Here is a 21,698-nt window from a genome sequence, read left to right on the forward strand (position 1 = left end):
AAAATCCCTGATAAGTTGTGTCACAGCAACCGTCTTTGAGGCCAAGCTGCTCAGAGAGACCTGGGTTTCCCCACATTCTCCATGCTTATCCCATGAGTGTCTTGTGATAACATGTCTTGTCGGGTCATGATGGATTTCGTTCATGGGGTTAGAAGCAGATAGACAGCCATTTTGAAAGTCAATAAGAGGGCAACTATTTACAGACTTACTTACTTAGTCCTCTTCGTCCCGGGTGGGACATGACTCATATACAAAGAATAGGCCTTGATATTGTGTCCACATTATTAGTACTGAGTGGAGGAATCAAACATGCCACTAAAGCTTTGGACAATGGCATTGTCATTTTTTCATGACAGTTTTTCAGTAGATAATGTAACTGTCACGAATAGTGATAAAGGGGCTGAGTTAATTGAGTTCCATTGTCTGACAGGTATCTGCATTTCCAGATGGCGATGAATTGGCAGCACAAGGATGTAAATTGAATCACCAACCTTGGGGGAAGAAACTCTAGTTTTAGTGAGCTGTCTTAAACTGCCACCTGCTGTTCAAAAGCAGGGCAGCAGAAATTGAACTATCCATGTGGCTCTTAGCTGGAGTTCTTTTTAACGTCCTCTGTTGGTGACTTCTATACACAACCATGGACATGGTAATGAAATTATTCTTGGTATCAATTTGGTGTTAACACTCCCCACATAGAGGTTTGTGATCTACCAGTATTGATCAACTCACTTACAAAGCCTTTTAATCTGCCCCAGCATTTCCTGGCACCCCTACAGTAATGGGTTCTATCTGTATTTGTATTACTTTACATTATGTGTCGACGGTGTGGCTTCATTTAGCTACTTGTTATGAAATTAATGTCTCATGCTCTGTTGGCCCAGTAAGTCTTGTTGATAGGAAGGAAATATGATGTAATAAGAGGTAATAATATTATGTCATATACTAGTGATAGTCCTATCACGGTAGCCTCCCCATTGTAGTTTATACTGCATTATGACCTTTATTTAGCAATTAAACCATTCTTTTTTATTTGTTGTTAATGTTCCTTTTTAAAGTAATCTTTAAAGGTTTACAGGGAGGCTGAACCAGTAAAGCGTCATTGTTAGGGCTTCTTGTATTTCAGTCTCAGTGTCTCCTAGGAGCTCATAGTCGACTGATGAGCTTTGGAGAGATTTAGGATTTAGAGCGTATTAGAAAGGTAGCGAGAAGGAGGGCCAGAGGGGGATAGAGAGAGCATGGAAAGGACTGAGAGCGAGAAAGAGAGAGAGAAAGAGAGGCAGAGGGTGGGGTGGGGGAGAGATTGTGTGAGAGAGAATGAGAAGGAGAAAGACGAGAGAGAATTTAAAAAAGGAGGCAGGGAGTGAGCGGTACAGAGAAGAGAGACAGTGTCTACTGTGTGAGACAGAGGGAAATAAAGACGGAGAGAAAGAGAAGGAGAGGGAGAGCGAACGCAAGCGCAGTGACTGAAGACAGGGCACGCGTGGCCTGAAGCAGGGCTGCTCCTCTCTCATTACTTAGTCAAACACACACATACACACACATACAGAATCGGCAGAGGAAGGAAGCCAGAGAGCCGGGATAAAATCCCAGGGAGACAGTAGTGAGCGCCTGCCGACTTGCAGCCATGGCCGACGTGGGTGAGTAGAAAAACCCTTTTTGAAAACCTCTGTTACAGCATGTGCATGCCAATGAGTGTGTATAGCAGTGGAGGCATTGCCAATATTTGGACCAGGGGATGTACAGTAGGAATCGACAAGGATGTAGCTCAGGCTAGATTCCAGGAGACAATCAGCCTGTCTGTTTTAGTTTCCGGTCTTGTGTTTAAAGGTCACAGTAATATGGGCTGACATTACCCGCCCAGGTAAACATTGTGGGACAGAGACAGGGCACAGGTGGCTGTCTCTGAAGCAACCCTGGAAGACAGACAGACAGACAGACAGACAGACAGACAGACAGACAGACAGACAGACAGACAGACAGAGAGATAGACGGGAGGGCTGGAGATGTCTAAAGGAAGCACCTCGTTTGTGGGATGTTAGTGATAATAAGGACCATGGGGGGGGTCCTTATATCTCTCTCATGGGACAGATTAACACTCTGCTGTACGCATCATTTCCCTAGACTCTCTCTCACACACACACACATGCACTCATGCACACATGCACACACACACACGGAATGGCAAACGGGAACTGTGAAATGGGGATCTGTATGGTACTTGACTCTGTGTATTTACTGCAGCTGTAACGATACCAGTATCGTCATATTTTTTCCATGGCAAAAATAAAGTCTTTGGTGTTTTAAAAACCTGCTGTATGTAAAATATTGTGTGCTCTAGCTTGGAAATTAAATCAATGTGACTCTGGATGATTGTTTCCAACATTAGGGCTGTTTTGTTTCCTTGCCACGATAATAACGAGTATCGCGATTCTGGTATCGTCCTGGGCCTATATATAACCCTGATAGCCTCTCACTGTAGGATCTATTTTCACACTGCTTACCAGGGATTAGCCAAAGTGATTACTCTCTGTCTGTGGCTCTGCTTAGAAAGTATGTGTTGACGACACAGCACAGAGGACAGCTAACTGTCACACCCACACATTGACTAAGCTCTGCTTTACTCTCTCTTTCTCTCTGCTCTCAAGTCAAGGGTTCTGGGCTCTTTTTTGTTCATTTGGCTTTATTTTCAGATATGTTCAATGAAATTGGAAGGCACCAATCAGTCAGATATTTGCTAGCTGGAGGGGACAGAGGCATGTTACAGAAATGATGTACACACACACCTTCCCCCCTTCTCTCCCTTCTACTCCTAGCCTCTGGCATGGGGGATACCATTGCCAGCCACCCCTCACTGTCTTTGATGTATAATCCATAATGCAACTTGACCTCTTCGCCTGTGTATTCATATATTCATATCACTCTGGTCCTATACAGTATGTGCAAATGTGTTTGGCTGAGATGCATTGCACCAACATTAACAAGTGCTATACATTTGACATGTACAGTGGGGGAAAAAAGTATTTAGTCAGCCACCAATTGTGCAAGTTCTCCCACTTAAAAAGATGAGAGAGGCCTGTAATTTTCATCATAGGTACACGTCAACTATGACAGACAAATTGAGAAAAGAAATTCTGGAAAATCACATTGTAGGATTTTTTATGAATTTATTTGCAAATTATGGTGGAAAATAAGTATTTGGTCACCTACAAACAAGCAAGATTTCTGGCTCTCACAGACCTGTAACTTCTTCTTTAAGAGGCTCCTCTGTCCTCCACTCGTTACCTGTATTAATGGCACCTGTTTGAACTTGTTATCAGTATAAAAGACACCTGTCCACAACCTCAAACAGTCACACTCCAAACTCCACTATGGCCAAGACCAAAGAGCTGTCAAAGGACACCAGAAACAAAATTGTAGACCTGCACCAGGCTGGGAAGACTGAATCTGCAATAGGTAAGCAGCTTGGTTTGAAGAAATCAACTGTGGGAGCAATTATTAGGAAATGGAAGACATACAAGACCACTGATAATCTCCCTCGATCTGGGGCTCCACGCAAGATCTCACCCTGTGGGGTCAAAATGATCACAAGAACGGTGAGCAAAAATCCCAGAACCACACGGGGGGACCTAGTGAATGACCTGCAGAGAGCTGGGACCAAAGTAACAAAGCCTACCATCAGTAACACACTACGCCGCCAGGGACTCAAATCCTGCAGTGCCAGACGTGTCCCCTTGCTTAAGCCAGTACATGTCCAGGCCCGTCTGAAGTTTGCTAGAGTGCATTTGGATGATCCAGAAGAGGATTGGGAGAATGTCATATGGTCAGATGAAAGCAAAATAGAACTTTTTGGTAAAAACTCAACTCGTCGTGTTTGGAGGACAAAGAATGCTGAGTTGCATCCAAAGAACACCATACCTACTGTGAAGCATGGGGGTGGAAACATCATGCTTTGGGGCTGTTTTTCTGCAAAGGGACCAGGACGACTGATCCGTGTAAAGGAAAGAATGAATGGGGCCATGTATCGTGAGATTTTGAGTGAAAACCTCATTCCATCAGCAAGGGCATTGAAGATGAAACGTGGCTGGGTCTTTCAGCATGACAATGATCCCAAACACACCGCCCGGGCAACGAAGGAGTGGCTTCGTAAGAAGCATTTGAAGGTCCTGGAGTGGCCTAGCCAGTCTCCAGATCTCAACCCCATAGAAAATCTTTGGAGGGAGTTGAAAGTCTGTGTTGCCCAGTGACAGCCCCAAAACATCACTGCTCTAGAGGAGATCTGCATGGAGGAATGGGCCAAAATACCAGCAACAGTGTGTGAAAACCTTGTGAAGACTTACAGAAAACGTTTGACCTGTGTCATTGCCAACAAAGGGTATATAACAAAGTATTGAGAAACTTTTGTTATTGACCAAATACTTATTTTCCACCATAATTTGCAAATAAATTCATTAAAAATCCTACAATGTGATTTTCTGGATTTTTTTTCTCATTTTGTCTGTCATAGTTGACGTGTACCTATGATGAAAATTACAGGCCTCTCTCATCTTTTTAAGTGGGAGAACTTGCACAATTGGTGGCTGACTAAATACTTTTTTCCCCCACTGTATGTGCATTGGCAAGGCACTATGAGATTGGCATATCCTGAAGGTTCATGAGGGGTTGCAGTGTGGATGTTTGTGTCGGGGTGTGTATACAGCATTAGGATGTACTGTACCAGCATGTATTATTTCTACAGGAATATTTTGTTGTATATGATATGAGAGCAATGTAGTTGTTCTGCAGGAAGATATGACTAATATATGATGTGTCTCCCTTCCTGTGTGTGTGTGTGTGTGTGTGTGTGTGTGTGTGTGTGTGTGTGTGTGTGTGTGTGTGCGTATACATTTATGTGTGTGTGTGTGTGTGTGAGTGTGTGTGCGTGCGTGTATATACATTTATGTGTGTGTGTGTTGCAGACTCTCTGACTGAGGCGCTGAATGCCATCAGTGTGAGCACCGAGTTGGTAGAACAGGAGCTGAAGCCTCATCTGGACACCGTGCTGGCTGTGCTACTGGAGAAGAGTGAGTCTACACACATATCTCCAGTAGACACTGACCTCTGATTCATCAATCTCACTCCTGCCTGTTCCCATCAGTCAGCTTTTATGGCATTGCTTTGGCCATGGCAAGCAAGGCCAGAGCTTTTAGAAACTATAGTGGCAAAGCTTAAATTCTCTCAACATATTTATCAGGTTGTTTAGGAATCTATCCTTCCCCCCTTTTTTGATTTTGGATGCCTGGCGTAGTCTTGGCCCAAATCTTCAGCTATAAAAAGACTGCTTCAATGTGAGAGTGTTGCAGGATTGTTCAGAACACCTCTGCTGTTTCTCCTCTGTATCCAACCTGGACTCAGGGGTAGACTTAACATAGTAAACATAAATCCAGGACACTCCATTTAGTATGATATGTTACGTTTCGTATGTTACGTTTCGTATGGTATGTATTAATTTGTGGATGTCCATCATCCATTTCATATGATATGTTACAAATTACAATTCGTATGATATGTTACGAATTTCAATTCGTACAATATGTTACAAATTGAAATTTGTACACTATGTTAAGAATTTGCTAAATGTATGAAATGTTACAAATTCAAGTTATTCTCCAGCTCTCCCTCGCTCTGCTCTGGCAAATATCCAGTTTATCTGGGGTTGCACTGTGCACGGACAGCTAAATTTGGTTCCCCTCAAAAACAGGCAAGGGGACGTTACCATAGCAGCGCAGTGTAACCTGACAACCTGACCTGCCTCCTTGGCTGTTGTGACATTCTTTGAAAGGGGAAATGCTAATATCAGGTCTTCCTCTGTGTCTATTGCACATTGCTGCTTTAATGACAATGAATCTGCCTCCCAAGTTCAACACAGAGGAGGATTCTATTTTAGTTTCTCTCTCTGGTCTCCTCCTGACATTACAGAGGGGTTAGAGTCACTGTTAATCGGAGACAGGAGTAGAGAGAGGAAGGCCAAAGACAACCTCTGCACCTAGTGATCCTGATCAATCTCATCACAGAGAAGATTGACAGGAAATGGAATTACATCTACTGCTGGGACACATTTCTGGTTAACAATTAGCAGGTTTTGTCTATAGGTCAATAAAGATATTTATGTTACTATGAAGCCAATGGTCATTTTCCGTCCTCAGTTATTTTCCATTCTATTCTATATCCATGCCCAGGGGTAGTTACCATATAAGTGTGTGTATTATATGTCCTCAGAGAAGGGTGCCGCAGTGGAGATTGCCTCCAGTGGTATCGTTCCCATCCTGGCCCAGTCCCTCAAGAAGAAGAGTCTCCTCACCAACCAGGTGGCACTGGTGGTGGCAGAGATGGCCAGGGAAGGTGAGATTAGATGCCAGCCTACTACTGTAGACAAAGCGACAGGGGGTATGGGGCATGAATACCAATCTGCAACCTGGACTCAAGGGTAGACGTAACATAGTAAACGGAAATCCAGAAAAACGAATTAGTATGATACTGTATGTTACGTTTGGTATGGCATGCATTAATTTGTGGATGTCTATCATCCATTTTGTATGATATGTTACGAATTACAATTCGTATGACATGATAAGAATTGCAATTCGTACAATATGTTACTAATTTGAAATACGTATGATATGTTACAAATTCCAATTTGTTGTGGCTAACATTAGCTAGGTGGCTAACACTAACGTTAGCTAGGTTGCTAATGTTAGCTAGACTAGGGATTAGGGTTAGGGGTTAAGGTTAGGATTAGGAGTTAGGTCAACTGGTTAAGGTTAGGCTTAGCTAACATGCTAAGTAGCTAAAAAGTATTAAGTAGTTGCAAACTTGCTAATTAGCTAAAATGCTAAAGTTGTCCGTGATGAGATTAGAACACGCAACATTTTACATTTACATTTTAGTCATTTAGCAGACACTCTTATCCAGAGCGACTTACAGTTAGAGTGCATACATTTTCATACTGGCCCCCCGTGGGAATCGAACCCACAACCCTGGCGTTGCAAACGCCATGCTCTACCAACTGAGCTACACGGGACTACCAACCTTTGGGTTGCTAGATGTTTGTGTTATACACCCAACCCTACTTTAGTTTTTGCCTTAAGTAACCTTCTGTTTTATGTAACCATACCAAACGTAACATTTCAGACTCATCTGAGTGTCACGGATTTTGATTTACGTTACGTCTAGTCTGAGACCAGCCTCATTGACAGCGGCTAGAGTGCTTTTCATTTACATCTGTCAAGATCCAGTCCTCCATTTACAAACACAACAATGACATAGGCTCACTGTGAGTAGAATCAGAGATTTATGAAATTCTGTCCCTGTGTTTAAGCGGCGGTGAGGAACACGTGCATTGAGGCGGGGCTGGTGACGGTTCTGGTGCCCCTGCTGAATAGTGCAGATGAGGAGCTTTTGCTCCACACTGGAAGAGCCATCGGACGCATCTGCTTCGACAACAGTGAGTGAGACTGACTCCAGCAGGCCGGGGCCTTCCCAGGGGGAATCAGGCTTTACCTGCAGTGACAGGATGAATCTTACCCTATTAAATTAATCTGTAATCTGTAACGCAATGCTTGTCCTGGTGGATTTCGTGGGTGTGTGTGCCTCCACCTCCGTCTATTTATCTCAGTCTCAATCCATTACACTTTCCCTCCTTCTTTCCCTTCCTCTATTCTCTCTCCTCTTCCCTCTCTCAGCGGCCCAGCAGGATCAGCTGGTGCAGAGTGGGGTGATCCCCAGGCTGGTGGCCATCATGAGGGAGTACCCAGAGAACGACCCACTGGTCAACGTGTGTCTGCTGGCTCTCTGTAATCTGGCCGACATGGGTGAGGAACACCAGAGGAACTTTAGAGGGTCACAGAGACGAGGAAAGCCTGTTTGTTTTCAGTTACATTTCTGAACCAAAATGGCGTGCTTGTCTCATTTGTTTACTTGGAGACTGCACACTGTATACTGACTTGAACCAGTTGTTATTGTGTTTCTCACATCTTATTTGTGAATGATAATTGTTTCCTAACTGAAAGACCTGGTTAGATAAAGGTGTAGATAAAAATGTTTGGCCTTTGACCCATGCAGACACGGCGCGAGAGGCGCTGATAGAGGTGGGTGTGGCGGAGGTGCTGACGGCCCAGCTGAAACGGGCTCCTGACGCCGAGAGAAGACACATCATACTGGAGGTGCTGGGATCACTGGGAGAGAGTGGTGAGTCTGGGCAATGATGATAATTTATACTGAGACAGGTGAGATGAAATAAACTGAATGGGGTTTATGCTTTTCACATGAAGGGTTGAATGAATGTGTGCTCAGACTAACACACCCCTCCTGCTGTTGTCAGATGTGCTAAAGCTGCAGTTTGTGGAGTCGGGGGTGCCTGAGGCTCTGTCTGAGATGATTCGAGGGCTACAAGGTGGCTCTGACCCCCATGATCTCTGCAGCATCAAGATTGCCTCCAACCTCATCGTGTCTCTCCTGCTGGGAGGTAAGGAACTCAACCTGACCTGGAGGCACCATAATCCCTTTACTGTCCTCCCCTTAAACCCCCTGCGTCCATGCCTCACTCACACACCATTTCACTGTCTATTTTTTTAAAAACCTTTATTTAACTAGGCAAGTCAGTTAAGAACAAATTCTTATTTACAATGACGGCCTACACCGTCCAAACGACGCTGGGCCAATTGTGCGCCACCCTATGAGACTCCCAATCACAGCCGGTTGTGACACAGCCTGGAATCGAACCAGGGGGTCTGTAGTGACGCCTCAAGCACTGAGATGCAGTGCCTTAGACCGCTGCGCGACTCGGGAGCCCATCAGGTCACATCACTCAATTTGATTGATGTTTGATTCCGAATGTAATCGAGCAAAGATACTCTGACTGTGAATCACATTATATATACACTACCAGTCAAAAGTTTGGACACACCTACTCATTCAAGGGTTTTTCTTTATTTTAAATGTTTTTTACATTGTAGGATAATAGTGAAGACATCAAAACTACGAAACAACACATATGGAATAATGTAGTTACGAAAAAAGTGTTCAACAAATCAAAATATATTTTATATTTGAGATTCTTCAAATAGCCACCCCTTGCCTTGATTACAGCTTTGCACGCTCTTGGCATTCTCTCAACCAGCTTCATGAGGTAGTCACCTGGAATGCATTTCAATTTACAGGTGTGCCTACTTAAAAGTTAATTTGTGGAATTTCTTTCCTTCTTAATGCGTTTGAGCCAATCAGTTGTGTTGTGACAAGGTAGGAGGGGTATACAGAATATAGCCCTATTTGGTAAAAGACCAAGTCCATATTATGGCAAGAACAGCTCAAATAAGCAAAGAGAAACGACAGTCCATCATTACTTTAAGACATGAAGGTCAGTCAATATGGAACATTTTAAGAACTTTGAAAGTTTCTTCAAGTGCAGTTGCAAAAACCATCAAGCGCTATGATGAAACTGGCTCTCATGAGGACCACCACAGGAATGGAAGACCCAAAGTTACCTCTGCTGCAGAGGATAAATTCATTAGAGTTACCAGCCTCAGAAATTGCAGCCCAAATAAATGCTTCACAGAGTTCAAGTAACAGACACATCTCAACATCAACTGTTCATAGAGGACTGTGTGAATCAGGCCTTCATGGTCGAATTGCTGCAAAGAAACCAATACTAAAGGACACCAAGAAGAAGAAGTGACCTGCTTGGGTCAAGAAACACGAGCAATGGACATTAGACCGCTGGAAATTCGTCCTTTGGTCTGGAGTCCAAATTTGAGATTTTTGATTCCAACCACTGTCTTTGTGAGACGCAGTGTGGGTGAACGGATGATCTCTGCATGTGTATTTCCCACCTTAAAGCATGGAGGAGGAGGTGTTATGGTGTGGGGGTGCTTTGCTGGTGACACTGTCTGTGATTTATTTAGAATTCAAGGCACACTTAACCAGGATGGCCACCACAGCATTCTACAGCGATACGCCATCCCATCTGGTTTGGGCTTAGTGGGACTGTCATTTGTTTTTCAACAGGACAATGACCCAACACTTTATGGTTTACTACATGATTCCATATGTATTGTTTTGATGTCTTCACTATTATTCTACAATGTAAAAAATAGCAAAAATAAAGAAAAACCCTTGAATGAGTAGGTGTGTCCAAACTTTTGACTGGTAGTGTATGTCCTCTCTGTTTCTATTTCTTTGATAAATGAAATATTGATCACAAAAACATTATGATTGGTTGTTGACTAGTCAGATGTGCTGCCTGTCCCTGTGTGCTGTGTTTTGGTGCATTAGATGAGTCCATGCAGAAGTGTTTCGGCGAGGGCACGGGGGTGGTGTACCAGGACGTGCTCTCCTGGCTGCAGTCCTCTAACACTCAGCTGCAGCTGTCTGGAGCCCTGGCCATCGCCAATTTTGCCAGGAACGGTAAGATGGCAAAATGCCTTCAGGTTGACTTACAGTGGGGAAAAAAAGTATTTAGTCAGCCACCAATTGTGCAGGTTCTCCCACTTTAAAAGATGAGAGAGGGCTGTAATTTTCATCATAGGTACACGTCAACTATGACAGACAAAATGAAAAAAACATTCTCCAGAAAATCACATTGTAGGATTTTTAATGAATTTATTTGCAAATTATGGTGGAAAATAAGTATTTGGTCAATAACAAAAGATTCTCAATACTTTGTTATATACCCTTTGTTGGCAATGACACAGGTCAAACGTTTTCTGTAAGTCTTCACAAGGTTTTCACACACTGTTGCTGGTATTTTGGCCCATTCCTCCATGCAGATCTCCTCTAGAGCAGTGATGTTTTGGGGCTGTCACTGGGCAACACGGACTTTCAACTCCCTCTAAAGATATTCTATGGGGTTGAGATCTGGAGACTGGCTAGGCCACTCCAGGACCTTGAAATGCTTCTTACGAAGCCACTCCTTCGTTGCCCGGGCGGTGTGTTTGGGATCATTGTCATGCTGAAAGACCCAGCCACGTTTCATCTTCAATGCCCTTGCTGATGGAAGGAGGTTTTCACTCAAAATCTCACGATACATGGCCCCATTCATTCTTTCCTTTACACGGATCAGTCGTCCTCGTCCCTTTGCAGAAAAGCAGCCCCAAAGCATGATGTTTCCACCCCCATGCTTCACAGTAGGTATGGTGTTCTTTGGATGCAACTCAGCATTCTTTGTCCTCCAAACACGACGAGTTGAGTTTTTACCAAAACGTTCTATTTTGGTTTCATCTGACCATATGACATTCTCCCAATCCTCTTCTGGATCATCCAAATGCACTCTAGCAAACTTCAGACGGGCCTGGACATGTACTGGCTTAAGCAGGGGGACACGTCTTGCACTGCAGGATTTGAGTCCCTGGCGGCGTAGTGTGTTACTGATGGTAGGCTTTGTTACTTTGGTCCCAGCTCTCTGCAGGTCATTCATTAGGTCCCCCCGTGTGGTTCTGGGATTTTTACTCACCGTTCTTGTGAACTGTGGGAGCCCCAGATCGAGGGAGATTATCAGTGGTCTTGTATGTCTTCCATTTCCTAATAATTGCTCCCACAGTTGATTTCTTCAAACCAAGCTGCTTACCTATTGCAGATTCAGTCTTCCCAGCCTGGTGCAGGTCTACAATTTTGTTTCTGGTGTCCTTTGACAGCTGTTTGGTCTTGGCCATAGTGGAGTTTGGAGTGTGACTGTTTGAGGTTGTGGACAGGTGTCTTTTGTACTGATAACAAGTTCAAACAGGTGCCATTAATACAGGTAACGAGTGGAGGACAGAGGAGCCTCTTAAAGAAGAAGTTACAGGTCTGTGAGAGCCAGAAATCTTGCTTGTTTGTAGGTGACCAAATACTTATTTTCCACCATAATTTGCAAATAAATTCATTAAAAATCCTACAATGTGATTTTCTGGATTTTTTTTCTCAATTTGTCTGTCATAGTTGACGTGTACCTATGATGAAAATTACAGGCCTCTCTCATCTTTTTAAGTGGGAGAACATGCACAATTGGTGGCTGACTAAATACTTTTTTTCCCCACTGTATCTGCATTGCCTGCTTTGATTTTGACATGAGAATTCTCCCAAGTCTCTGATGTTCTAAGCCCCTGTCTATCTTCATATTTGATTACCTTATCACCTCTTTCTCTCTCTGTATCTTTTCTCTGTCTCTTCTCATCAATTACTGTCTCCTCTCTACCCTCTCTCTCTCTCAACCTTCTCAGACAGTAACTGTGTGAAGATGTTGGAGCTGGGGGTGGTTCCTCATATCCTGACCCTGCTGGAGCAGCATGTGGACGAAGGCGACGTGTCCGTCCAGCATGCCGGACTGAGCGCTCTCAGAAACCTGGCCATCCCTGGTACATAGTAGAATGGATAACCACACACACACACACACACACACACACACACACACACACACACACACACACACACACACACACTAACCCCACCGACCCCACTGACCCCACCACTGAATTACAAACTGACACTGTGAAATGAATCACTAATGGGATTCTCTTATAAGCTGTTCTCAGGACTCTCAGCTCTGACCTCTCTGACCCCTCTTCTCCCTGGTGTTTCAGCCACAAATAAGGTGAGGATGCTGGAGGACGGGGTGACAGAGAGAATCAGGACCTTGCTGCGCTCTGACATGCCCCCAGTGCAGTTCAAACTGCTGGGCACCCTGCGCATGATGGTGGATGGACAAGGTGAGTGGGAAAGGTGTATGGTGGAGGAGAATGGGGTATGTGCTCAATGTAGATTTCTGGGTAATACTGTTTCTGATTAAACTAAAATCATATAGGCAAAATGTATTTAGCTGGTGCAGAGGTAATTGTACAGTAGCATCCAAATATATTGGGATCCTTGCACCTTTCTTTAAAAAATCCCTATTTCTTTTAAAATATGGAGAAATTTGAAAAAAAAAAACTTTTGGTCTCCACACCTTATTATATTTTCAACATTGCAAAACCAATTTATTTTCGGGAAACTTAAAGGTGCTACACATAGGATTTTTAAAATAATTTTTGCATCGTAATTTCAGAAAATGTTGATAATATATCTGGCGCTAATAGTGGAATGATAGTGTTTCTGTGACGAGTACTGAGTATACGAAAAGGCAGGACGCAGACGCAGGAATTAATAAGGTAAAGGTTTACTTAATAATGAGAAAGAGAATAACAAAGAGAGAGTAAACGACATGACGCTAACAATTACACACAACAATGAACTAACAGTCCAGGGCTACAGTTGAAGTCGGAAGTTTACATACACCATAGCCAAATACATTTAAACTCAGTTTTTCAAAATTCCTGACATTTAATCCTAGTGAAATTCCCTGTCTTAGGTCAGTTAGGATCACCACTTTATTTTAAGAATGTGAAATGTCAGAATAATAGTAGAGATAATTATTTATTTCAGCTTTTATTTATTTCATCACATTCCCAGTGGGTCAGAAGTTTACATACACTCAATTAGTATTTGGTAGCATTGCCTTTAAATTGTTTAACTTGGGTCAAACGTGTCAGGTAGCCTTCCACAAGCTTCCCACAATAAGTTGGCTGAATTTTGGCCCATTCCTCCTGACAGAGCTGGTGTAACTGAGTCAGGTTTGGAGGCCTCCTTGCTCGCACACGCCTTTTCAGTTCTGCCCACACATTTTCTATCTATTTTGTGAAGTGCACCAGTCCCGCTTGTAGCAAAGCACCCCAACAGCATGATGCTGCCACCCCCGTGCTTCACGGTTGGGATGGTGTTCTTCGGATTGCAAGCATCCCCCTTTTTCCTCCAAACATAACGATGGTCATTTTGGCCAAACAGTTCTATTTTTGTATCATCAGTCCAGAGGACATTTCTCCAAAAAGTACGATCTTTGTCCCCATGTGCAGTTGCAAACTGTAGTCTGGCTTTTTTATGGCAGTTTTGGAACAGTGGCTTCTTCCTTGCTGAGCGGCCTTTCAGGTTATGTCGATATAGGACTCGTTTTACTGTGGATATAGATACTTTTGTACGTGTTTCCTCCAGCATCTTCACAAGGTCCTTTGCTGTTGTTCTGGGATTGATTTGCACTTTTCGCACCAAAGTACGTTCATCTCTAGGAGAAAGAACGCGTCTCCTTCCTGAGCGGTATGACAGCTGCGTGGTCCCATGGTGTTTATACTTGCGTACTATCGTTTTTACAGATGAACATGGTACCTTCAGGCGTTTGGAAATTGCTCCCAAGGATGAACCAGACTTGTGGAGGTCTACATTTTTTTTCTGAGGTCTTGGCTGATTTCTTTTCATTTTCCCATGATGTCAAGCAAAGAGGCACTGAGTTTGAAGGTAGGCCTTGAAATACATCAACAGGTACACCTCCACTTGATGCAAATGATGTCAATTAGCCTATCAGAAGCTTCTAAAGCCATGACATCCTTTTCTGGAATTTTCCAAGCTGTTTAAAGGCACAGTCAACTTAGTGTATGTAAACTTCTGACCCACTGGAATTGTGATACAGTGAATTATAAGTGAAATAATCTGTCTGTAAACAATTGTTGGAAAAATTACTTGTGTCATGCACAAAGTAGATGTCCTAACCGACTTGCCAAAACTATAGTTTGTTAACAAGAAATTTGTGGAGTGGTTGAAAAGCGAGTTTTAATGACTCCAACATAAGTGTATGTAAACTTCCGACCCTAACTGTATATAGTGGTGGTGATGAGATGATGAGGTGCAGGTGCGCTGGAGGTGATTAGGGTGCGTTGGGTTTCCATTACTGTGTTTGCCGAGGTGGTGCGCTCAGACCGGTGGCTCAGTAGACCAGCGAATCAGAGCGCCGGAGGGGAGCAACGGGAGGAGACGTGACATTTTCACAGTATTATTTACCTGCCAGTGTTGTGATTGGCTGTGATATTTGCCTATCGATTTTTCCCGCCCTAGTTGCATCTGTTGACAAACTGGGAAAGCTGTTCCTACTTTGTGGCTGTGTTATCTAGTGGAAATCGCTCTGTCATTTCGTGGCTGCTAAAATTCTACACCGTTTGCTCAATTTCAGTTTATGTGAGAAAACAATAGTGTAGGGAGTCATTGTACCATCTAAATCGCTGTGAATATATATTTTCAATAACAGAAAATATAGTTTTTACAGCTGTTTGAAGCTGGTGGACCAAAACCGGTTTCGGTCCATCAGCTTCAAAAGAGGTTTTGGTCCACCAGCTTCAAACAGCTGTAAAAACGCTATTTTTTGTTATTGAAAATATATTTCACATCGATTTAGATGGTACAATGATATATTATGGACAAATAAAAAAAAATGTAATCCTATGTGTAGCACCTTTATGTTGACAATTTTAATTTAGAAAATAAAAACAAATGGCATTGACAAAATTATTGGCACCCGGAGCTAGTACTTGGTTGCACAGCCTTTGGCCAAGATAACTGCAGACAAACACTTCTTGTAGCCATCAATGAGCTTGCTGCACCTTTCTACTGGCAATTTGGCCCACTCTTCAACTACAAACTGCTCCAATTCTTTAAAGTTTGAGGTGTGCCTTCCACCTACTATTTTCAGATCTCACCATAGGTTATCGATGGGATTCAGATCTGGACTCATCGCTGGCCACTCCAGAAATGTTTCTTCTTAAACCATATCTGGATGATTCATGGCGCCGGAGGAGATTGCTGCCGTTTTACGGCCCCCTAAACAATTGTTCTATTATGTGTGTTTTTTCGCGTTATTTGTAATTTATTCTGTACATAATGTTTCTGCCACGTCTCTTATGACCAAAAAGAGCTTCTGAATATCAGGACAGTGATTACACACCTCGTAGTAGACAAAGATTTTCTACAGACACCCGACAAGGCCCAAATCCCCATCATTCGCATGAGAAAGAAACAGAGATATTGTGGACGTAGGTCGGGGTGCCTTGTAAGGATCTGACGGCGAGCGAGTAGTCTGCCCCTACCATCAGTCCTATTAGCCAATGTTCAATCATTGGAAAACAAAATAGACGACCTACGATCACGGATATCCTACCAGCGGGACATTAAAAACTGTAATATCTTATGTTTCACCGAGTCGTGGCTGAACGATGACATGGATAACATACAGCTGGCGGGATATACGCTACATCGGCAGGATAGAATGGCTGACTCCGGTAAGACAAGGGATGGCGGTCTGTGTATATTTGTAAACAACAGCTGGTGCACAAAATCTAATATTAATGAAGTCTCAAGGTTTTGCTCGCCTGAGGTAGAGTATCTCATGATAAGCTGTAGACCACACTATTTACCAAGAGAGTTTTCGTCTATATTTTTCGTAGCTGTCTATTTACCACCACAAACCGAAGCTGGCACTAAGACTGCACTCAATGAGCTGTATAAGGCCATAAGTAAACAGGAAAACGCTCATCCAGAGGCAGCGCTCTTTCTAGTGGCCGGGGACTTTAATGCAGGGAAACTTCAATCCGTTCTACCTAATTTCTACCAGCATGTTAAATGTGCAACCAGAGGGAAAAAAAACTCTAGACCACCTTTACTCCACACACAGAGATGCGTACAAAGCTCTCCCTCGCCCTCCATTTGGCAAATCTGACCATAATTCTATCCTCCTGATTCCTGCTTATAAGCAAAAACTAAAGCAGGAAGCACCAGTGACTTGGTTAATATGGAAGTGGTCAGATGACGCAGTTGCTAAACTACAGGACTGTTTTGCTAGCACAGACTGGAATTTGTTCCGGGATTATTCCGATGGCATTGAGGAGTACACCACATCAGTCACTGGCTTCATCAATAAGTGCATCGATGACGTCGTTCCCAAAGCTCGTCGGATGTGGCAGGGCTTGCAAACTAATACAGACTACAAAGGGAAGCACAGCCGCGAGCTGGCCAGTGACATGAGCCTACCAGACGAGCTAAATCACTTCTATGCTCGCTTCGAGGCAAGCAACTCTGAAGCATGCATGAGAGCATCAGCTGTTCCGGATGACTATGTGATCACGCTCTCCTTAGCCGATGTGAGTAAGACCTTTAAGCAGGTCAACATTCACAAGGCCGCAGGGCCAGACAGATTACCAGGACGGGTACTCCGAACATGCGCTGACCAACTGTGTCTTCACTGACATTTTCAACATGTCCCTGACTGAGTCTGTAATACCAACATGTTTCAAGCAAACCACCATAGTCCCTGTGCCCAAGAACACTAAGATAACCTTCCTAAATGACTACCGACCCGTAGCACTCACGTCTGTAGCCATGAAGTGCTTTGAAAGGCTGGTCATGGCTCACATCAACACCATTATCCCAGAAACCCTAGACCCACTCCAATTTGCATACCGCCCCAACAGATCCACAGATGATGCAATCTCTATTGCACTCCACACTGCCCTTTCCCACCTGGACAAGAGGAACACCTACGTGAGAATGCTATTCATTGACTACAGCTCCGTGTTCAACTCCATAGTGCCCTCAAAGCTCATCACTGAGCTAAGGACCCTGGGACTAAACACCTCCCTCTGCAACTGGATCCTGGACTTCCTGACGGGCCACCCCCAGGTGGTAAGGGTAGGTAACAACACATCTGCCACGCTGATCCTCAACACGGGGGCCCCTCAGGGGTGCGTGCTCAGTCCCCTCCTGTACTCCCTGTTCACCCATGACTGCATGGCCAGGCATGACTCCAACACCATCATTAAGTTTGCTGACGACACAACAGTGGTAGGCCTGATCACCGACAACAATGAGACAGCCTATAGGGAGGAGGTCAGAGATCTGGCCATGTGGTGCCAGGATAACAACCTCTCCCTCAACGCGATCAAGACAAAGGAGGTGATTGTGGACTATAGGAAAAAAAAGAGGACTGAGCACGCCCCCATTCTCATCGACGGGGTGTAGTGGAACAGGTTGAGAGCTTCAAGTTATTTTGTGTCCACATCACCAACAAACTATCATGGTCCAAACACACCAAGACAGTCGTGAGGAGCGCACAACAAAGCATTTTCCCCCTCAGGAGACTGAAAATATTTTGCATGGGTCTTCAGATCCTCAAAAACGTATACAGCTGCACCATCGAGAGTATCCTGACTGGTTGCATCACTGACTGGTATGGCAACTGCTCGGCCTCCGACCGCAAGGCACTACAGAGGGTAATGCGTACGGCCCAGTACATCACTGGGGACAAGCTTCCTGCCATCCAGGACCTCTATACCAGGCGGTGTCAGAGGAAGGCCCTAAAAATTGTCTAAGACTCCAGCCACCCTAGTCATAGACTGTTCTCTCTGCTACCGCATGGCAAGTGGTACCGGAGCGCCAAGTCTAGGTCCAAAAGGCTTCTTAACAGCTTCTACCCCCAAGCCATAAGACTCCTGAACAGCTAATCATGGCTACCCAGATTATTTGCATTGCCCCCCCACCCCACCCCATCCCCTCTTTTATGCTGCTGCTACTACTCTGTTTATTATCTATACATAGTCACTTTAACTCTACCCACATGTACATATTACCTCAATTACATCGACTAACCTGTGCCCCCAAACATTAACTCTGTTTATTTTACTGCTGCACTTTAATTGTTTGTTATTTTAATTTTTTACCTATCTATTTTTTACTTAACACTTATTTTTCTTAAAACTGCATTGTTGGTTAAGGGCTTGTAAGTAAGCATTTCACTGTAAGGTCTACACCTGTTGTATTCGGCGCATGTGGCAAATACAATTTGATTTGATTTGTTTGGGATTGTTCTCCTACTGGAAGACCCACAACCTTCAAGAGACACAGTTTTTGGACACTGGGTTGAACCTTGCACTCCAAAATACCTTTTATAATCTGCTGATTTCATGACGTCTTGCACACATTCAAGGCCCCTAGTGCCAGAGGCAGCAAAGCAACCACACAGCATTATCAAACCTCCTCCATGTTTGATTGTAGGGAGGGTGTTATTTTCTTTGAATGCTTAATTTGGTCGTTGGTAAACATAGGAAGACTGACCCCACTACTGAAAGAGACACATGAAAGCTCAATGGAACTTAGAAAAAATCCACCTAAACAAGCCTGAATCATGGGAAAATGTTATTTGGACCAATTAAGCATAATTAGTGCTCAAAGACAAGAATACCGAAAAAGAATCCAATAAAAAATTTCTATTTCAAAGTATTTTTTGAACAAATAGGGAATTGTGTAAGAAAAGTGCAAGCGTGTAAATATACTTGGCCGGAACTGTATGTGCGAGGGAGTAATTTTATTTGTGATAAATATACGAAACAGGGCTGTTGTTCCCACAACCAACCACCTGTAATTGATGGTTAGTTCAGCTCCATTAGATGTTGTAATGTTATACAATGTCCAAAGGCACAGTTGGAATCACAGCCTATTTACACTGTCTGTGGGTGTTCTCAGTGCAAAACAATAGAGTATATACCAAGCCGCCACAGGCACTGCTATGACCTGTCACAGTAAATTGCAGGGTACTGTGGCTCCCCTTAATTACTTTAGTCTACTGAGGTAATACACTCATCTAAAGGGAATCACCACTCTGCTTTCTCACTCCTGCTCTCTTTACTCACTAGCCCACCTCAATCCTGACTCTTTGTTTCTTTGCCTGTCTCTGTGGTTCTCTTTCTAACTTCTTCAATCCCCTTTCCTTTGACACTTCTAATGTCCTCACTCTATCTGATCCTTTCTGTTGTTTCTTTCTCTCCCTTTTTTTTGTCTCTCTCCTCTATATTCCTCTTTCAATCCCTTTCTACCCAACATATTTCTCTCATCTCTACTCTCTACCTTCACTCAATCTCTCACTCCCACTCTCTATCTCTGACTCTCTCTTCCTCCACTCCCTCCTCTCAACCTCTCTCAGAGGAGGCAGCTACAGTGCTGGGTAAAGATGAGGTTCTGTTGGTGAGGGTCATGGAATGGTGTGAGGCAAGGGACCATGCAGGGGTCAGGGGAGAGGCAAACCGCCTCCTGGCCGCCCTTATTAGACACAGTCGTGCTCCGGTGAGACAAACACACAGACCCGCACACACACCATACATACAGTACGTAATCCCCATCTCTTCTAGAGGCTGATTCTCTCCCTCCTGACTTTGACAGGAAGTCATCAACGCTGTAACCAAAGCAGATGGGGTGCGTCACCTCATCTCCATGGCAACCAGTGAACACGTCATCATGCAGAATGAAGCCCTGGTTGCCCTGGCGATTGCATCTGCCATTGACATTGGTGAGGAATTCTACTATCCTTTGAGAGCAGTCAGAGGGAAAGATCAATACATCTAAAGCTACCCTTTGGACTAGCATAATATAACTAGATACAGGTTTACTGACAATAACCAAAACTAATACACTGAGTATACAAAACATTAAGACATAGACTGACCAGGTGAATCTAGTTGTAAGCTATGATCCCTTATTGATGTCACTTGTTAAATCCACTTCAATCAGTGTAGATGAAGGGGAGGAGACGGGTTAAAGAAGGACTTTTAAGCCTTGAGACAATTGAGACATGGATTGTGTATATGTGCCATTCAGAGGGTGAATGGGAAATACAAAATATTTAAGTGCCTTTGAACGGGGTATGGTAGTAAGTGCCAGGCGCACCGGTTTGTGTCAAGAACTGCACCGCTGCTGGGTTTTTCACGCTCAACAGTTTCCCGTGTGTATCAAGAATGGTACACCACCCAAAAGACATTCAGCCAACTTGACACAACCTTCTAGAATCCATGCCCCAACGAATTGAGGCTGTTCTGAGCGCAAAAGGGGGGTGTTATCAGGGCAATATTAGGAAGGTGTTCCTAAAGTTTGGTATACTCAGTGTATATTTATAATAATATCAGTATATATTATATCAGTATGTAATAATATACTGCTAATGTAATAATAACAGCTCATATTTTACAATGGTGAATTACTGTAAGCTTATTTTAGTTTATACTAATTCCCCCACATACCAATGTACATATACCGTAATGTACTTACTGTAAATGAGAAACTAACACACTCTCTTTGCGTGTGTGTCCTGCTGTTCTCCAGACTCCATGCAGGAATCATTCCAGGAGGCAGAGCTCTTGCCTACACTGCAGAAGATGCTGGATGACCCAGTGGGGGCAGTGGAGGTCAAGTTCAGCGCCCTAGGCCTCATCTGTAGCCTGGCCAACTCCAGTAGGTACCCCCCCCCCCCCACACACACACACACACACACATTTGCATGTTCTCTCTCTACTTATTTCTACCCCTCTCTCTCAGGCATGATGAAGGAAGAAATGGAATCTCTAAACCTGAAGGAGACGCTCACCAAGCTCTCTGGTCACTCCAGCACCAAGCTAGCCACACAGGCCGACACAGTGCTGGCCATGCTCTCTGAAACCAGCTAGACTGACCAGACCGGACCACTGCCCTGGTCAATGTGACCATAGACTCTGCGAACCACGTGCCACCACAATCACCCCTACTACCGTGACCACACCATCCTACCCATGAACCGCACTTCACCAGAGAACAACCCATCCCTCGCTCTGATAGAGGAGAAGGGGTGGATGGTTTGAAAAGAGGCAGATATTGACAGTCTTCCAAAGCTTGGTTTTCATTCACCTGGCCTATGGAGAGCACAGTTTGACAGAGATATACTAGGAATGACCAACCCAATCTGACAGAGACGTAACAAGGTGATAGCCAATGTTCTAAGCACAAGCTGAATGAGCCAACCCATGTAAACGCACACGAGTCAC

The 21,698-nt window shown here is 43.9% G+C and overlaps 1 protein-coding gene across 1 annotated transcript; it reads left to right on the top strand.

The window, feature by feature from the left end:
• Positions 1 to 1,624: 1,624 nt before the first annotated feature.
• Positions 1,625 to 21,344, top strand: LOC311133300 (rap1 GTPase-GDP dissociation stimulator 1-B-like; the record flags this gene model as incomplete). Its single annotated transcript, XM_084166799.1, has 14 exons — positions 1,625 to 1,637; positions 4,956 to 5,060; positions 6,256 to 6,378; positions 7,355 to 7,480; positions 7,719 to 7,847; positions 8,098 to 8,223; positions 8,357 to 8,500; positions 10,306 to 10,437; positions 12,228 to 12,362; positions 12,588 to 12,713; positions 19,832 to 19,971; positions 20,068 to 20,194; positions 21,004 to 21,132; positions 21,217 to 21,344. The coding sequence occupies 14 exons, from the start codon at positions 1,625 to 1,627 to the stop codon at positions 21,342 to 21,344; spliced, it is 1,683 nt and encodes a 560-aa protein (XP_084022925.1).
• Between the last annotated feature and the right edge of the window lie 354 nt (positions 21,345 to 21,698).

Source organism: Coregonus lavaretus (assembly GCF_964263955.1).
Source record: "Coregonus lavaretus genome assembly, chromosome: 1".
In the NCBI taxonomy this organism is placed as follows: domain Eukaryota; kingdom Metazoa; phylum Chordata; class Actinopteri; order Salmoniformes; family Salmonidae; genus Coregonus; species Coregonus lavaretus.